The sequence below is a fragment of the Chinchilla lanigera genome, unplaced genomic scaffold (assembly GCF_000276665.1).
Source record: "Chinchilla lanigera isolate Chin_1 unplaced genomic scaffold, ChiLan1.0 scaffold00152, whole genome shotgun sequence".
Lineage (NCBI taxonomy): Eukaryota > Metazoa > Chordata > Mammalia > Rodentia > Chinchillidae > Chinchilla > Chinchilla lanigera.
In genome coordinates, this window is record NW_004955553.1 from 413008 (window position 1) to 417698 (window position 4691).

The window sequence follows — 4691 nt, forward strand, 5'->3', positions numbered from 1 at the left end:
AATTTATGTAGCTTAGAACATCTTGTCATATTGGGAAGCAAGAAAGTTCTTCAAGACTCCTGGGGCTATGTTGCAAAGCATTCATGAGCCAATGGGAAGGGGCCAATGATGGGCTAATCTGGCATCACTAAGAATAACAATGGTAGTGGACTGAAACATTAGTTGGATTAGAAAAAATTCTTAAGTACATAGTAATACTAACAGAAGCAAACAAAACCAAAAGATACCTCCTGCCAACCCAAATTTACCTGTCACCTAAGAAGATATGTACTAAAAACCAATTCATCATATTGAAAATTGGTAAACAATGAAAAAGAAAGAAGTACTCATTATGGTTTTCCTAAATGAACTCAATGTTCAGGCAGCCAAAAAAATTAATAAAGGGAAACATGATTTATTTTTTATCTAAAAAGAGCATTTCAAGCTGGATGTGGTGATGCACACCTGCAATTCCAGCATTTTCAGAGGCGGAGGCAGGAGAATCGCAACTTTCAGCCCAACCTGCATAATTTAGCAACTTAACAAGACCCTGTCTCAAAAAAGAGAAGGGGAGCTGGGGATGTGACTCAGGATGAAGATCCAGGGTTCAATCCCCAGTACCACAAAAACTTTAAAAAAGCTAATGACTAAAAAAAATTGTATTTGCCAATCTCTGTTTTTCAGCCACGATTGAGATAACAGACTGCACAGGGGCTACCAATGTGACGATATCACAATAAGAGAGACAACCAGACTCTGCACCGTCTGATGGAAATACACACCACCATCTAGGAAGTTATTTTGGAAAAAAACCAAAAAAAAACCCCCAAAAATCTCTCAAGCCTCAATCTGACCAGCCTCATCCTCTACGTTCTAATTTACTGCAAATACAGTGTTCGGAGGAATGTGTTAAGTGACCCTGTGGGGTTGCAATCAACAAAATCCAGGCTGTGCAAAATTCTATAGGACAAATGACTACGTTTCTTCACTAAATAAATTACAAGAAAAACAAGAAAGAAAGGGATGAGAGACAGAGAGAGAATCTATAGATTCACTGAAGCTTAAAAAAAAAACAAAAAAAACAAAACCAAAAAATACTCCCCAAAACCCCAACCAATTGCAATTGTGTGATTTCATTTAGCTCTTGGAGCAAATAAACAAACCAGCGGCAGAAACGACGTGGCAAAGACATTTGCAGGCTGGCTGGGTGTCTAATGGCATTAAAGGGACTGTTGATATTTTTAGGAATGCTAATGATAATGCGGTTATTGTGGTTTTGTTTTAAATAGAGACCTTATCTGTAATCTTTCTCTACAGAAGCATTTAAGGATGACATGATACATCGCCTGAGATTATCTTCAGAACATTCCAGGGCAGAGGCAGAGCGCAGGGACTAGAAGGAACACACTCAGGTGTGAGCTGTTCATTGTTGAGGCTGGGGTGGGTATCTGGGTTCATCAGTGGGCTTCCCTTAACTTTGGTGGATATTTGACAATTTTCACAATTAAAACAGTAAGGGGGACACCCATTCTTATTGTCTGTATACGAGGGGCAAGCACTGCTTTATTTTTCTTCCTTGGATAAATCCACTAAAGGCCAAAGAAGCAGAAAAAAAATCCCCACGTTTGTTCTTTTTTTTTTTTTTGTGCAACAATATTAAGTTATAGTTGTTATTTTACAAGTAAACGATAATTCTTTTTTGTGGTACTGGGGATTGACCTCAGGGGTGCTCTTCTGCTGGGTTACATCTCCAGCCCATTTTATTTTTTGAGACAGGGCTTTGCTAAGTTGCCTAGGCTGGCCTTGAACTTGTAATCTTCCTGCCTCAACCTCCAAGTAGGTGGGAATACAGACATTTGCCATCATGCCCGTGTTTTCTTTTTTAATATGAGAAAGTGCAAGCTCTGGTTTGAGCCTGACTTTTGGCAGTTATCGTTTGTCCTTGAATATGTGACCTCCCTTTCCTGCCTCAGCTTCGTCCTCTGGAAAACTGAGGTCATGATCATAATACTTTTATGTTGGGGTTCTGGCGCAGGATGCACAAGAAGGCAGAGTGACGCACACAGCACGTGCCTGGCGCACAGGAAGTACCCCTTAAGTGCATCCCCCTCTTGTTCTTCCCTCTGCTTCTGCACTGAGAACATCAAGCACTTCATTCCCACTGGTCCTCCCGCAGTGGCTACTGGATGTGGGGCACCGGCTAGGCCTGGGAATCAGGGGGTTGAGGGGACTTCTGTAGCCTCCTCCCACTCTGGGTCACCATGGGCCGTTGTTCTAATTGTCCTGGCCACTGGCCGGCCTTCTGGCCCCTAGGGAGCTGTTTGCTTTAGAAGTGTATAGCTCAGTCCTCCCATATGTATAATAAAACTTGTGCTTACACTTGGCTGAGAGAGGCTAATTGTTCCCAGCTCAGTTCCTGTGCTCCAGCAATGCGGGCCCCCTCCTTCCCTCCCTCGCCTTCCCCCGGGTCCCAATTAGGAGCCTGTTCCAGTCAGCTAGCACAGGCACGTAGGGCTGCAGCACCCTGCCCCGGGGAGGCTCCGCAGCCTTGGGTTGGCTGCCTTCCTGGGAGTGAGAGGGCCGTGGCCGGGGCAGGTCCACCCGGCTCTGGACTTGCCCTTCTGTGCTTGCAACATAAGTGGAAAATTGAATTTGCAACTGCAACCCATTCCTTTCCTGTCCAGCCGCCCCCGCCTTGCAGTGATAAAGCCTAAGGCGGCTTGTCCTGGGGTTGATCTTGGTGATGGCCCACGCAGCAAACACAGTGCAGAGGGGCACGTGAGGCTTCAACATGTGGCGGCAGTCGCCTCAAAGTCACCAGGTCCCCCGGAGCTTGCAGCTCTCCCCGAGTCTTCCCTGGCTTTCCCTGAGAGGTACAGCCCTCCAAAAAACCCACTTCCATTCCCTAACCTAGAGGGAGCCCCACATTCGGAGGGAGCAGACAGCAGCTCGAACTTGCCACAAGTGCTGGGGGCAGGTGATATTCCTTAAAAATATCGTATAGACCATGCACACGTGATTTGCCTTCAGTTCTCGAAGGGCGCCTCGGGCCAGGAGAGGGGAGACGCAGGTCTGGGATCCCAGGGTGGGGTTCCAGGAGGCGGTGATTGAGAAGCGCTGACCTGCAGCACAGTTACAGCTGTAACACATTTCCTGGGCTACTTACAACCGCTGTCATAGATATTATGAGCTACATCTGCATCCTCACAGACTTCCTGAGCTGCACTTCTAACCCCAGCGCCTCAGAAGGTGATCATATTGGCAGACAGGGCCCTTAAAGAGGTGATTAAAGTGACTGAGGTCCCCAGGACTGGCCCTGATCCAATGTGACTGGTGTCTCCTTGGGGTAAGAGATGATCAGCCGCAGGCACCCATGAGGGAGGACAAAGGGAGCAGGCGGCACCCGCAAGCCAAGGGTAGAGGGCACACAAGAAGCCAAATCTGTTGACGCTTCGATCTGTGAGAAAACTTACGTCTGTGGTTTAAGCCACCACTTTGTGACAGCAGGTTGAGCAAACAAATGCATGACTACTGCCAAAATCGTTTTCTGAGTGTTTGTAATGTGTTCGTCACTGTGTTGGGTCCAGATATCATCGCATTTAATCCTCAACTACTCTAAGGAACGGGTATTACCATCCTCATTTGCCAACGGGGAAACCACATTGAAGTTCCCAGCAGCCAGTGCAGTGCATATAGTAGGTGCTCAATAAATATTTATGGACAGACTGAAGCACAGGCATGTGGAACAGCTTGTCCAGGTAGCTAGCCAGAGGGGAAGGCAGGATTGGCCCTGAGCTCTAATCTTGCACCCTTCACCACATACAGCCCAAGGACCTGCCCCAGCAGGATGCCAGTCAGAGCTACACAGCGATGTATGAAGTGAGTGTTGGGTTTTTGCTTTGGGTCCTGGCTACACCAGGGGTGCTGGGCCTGAGTAAACCTGGCTTATCTACGTTTCAGTGTCACTGTACATGGCCTCTGCCCTGGTCACAGCTGGGCCCTGGCCACGGTTCGTTGGAGGAAGCTTGTGTGCCCTCCGCTTGGCTTGAGACCAGGAGTTCAGACAGAAGGGACCCCCTCCTGCTCATCCCTTGCCTTTCCTGCACGCCCCAGACCCTCACGGCCTCCTCCTGCGGCATACCTTGTAGCCCTGGTTGATGCCATTGATGAACTGGGGGCTGGGGGCGTTCCAGGTGAAGCGGATGGTCGTGGAATTGGTGGCTTCTGCATGCACATTGCCTGGGGGGACCGTGGGAACTAGAAGAGATCAAGAGACAGGGTGGGCGGAGGGGCCCATCAGTCTGCTTTGCCCAGTTCAACAGAGAAAACATGGGGGAGAGGCCCGCAGACGGCACTTTGCACTCTCCAAGACCGCTCCTCCTCTGCCCAGACTCCAGGTGCCCCCTTCTCATCTATGGCTTAGTTCAGGTTCAATAAACCTGGCCTGGGTCGCTCCTGGGGCACTGATAAACGAAGTGATGGCTGAGCACATGTCACATATCGTGCTGGGGAGGGTGGGTGTCAGGCAGAATACAAAAGGCAGTGTCTTGCGATCCAGTTCATGCGAATCTTCGCAGAAGATCCTAACACCCTGGAAACCTCTGCCCTTCCCCATATCCCCACCTGACTCTTCCTCCTCCGCTGCCCCTCAGGAGCCCCCTGCAAGGAGCCGGATGCAGGGTGGTGATTCCACCCAGGTATGACAGCCAGGG

At 48.9% G+C, this 4691-nt stretch overlaps 1 protein-coding gene across 1 annotated transcript in view; it reads right to left on the reverse strand.

The window, feature by feature from the left end:
- Positions 1-4691, reverse strand: part of Sdk2 (sidekick cell adhesion molecule 2) — a gene marked incomplete in the record, with an annotated part of 261617 nt that overhangs the window by 59818 nt on the left and 197108 nt on the right. Inside the window, 1 exon segment of the mRNA XM_013508659.1 lies at positions 4121-4236. Coding sequence (XP_013364113.1) covers positions 4121-4236 — 116 coding nt within the window.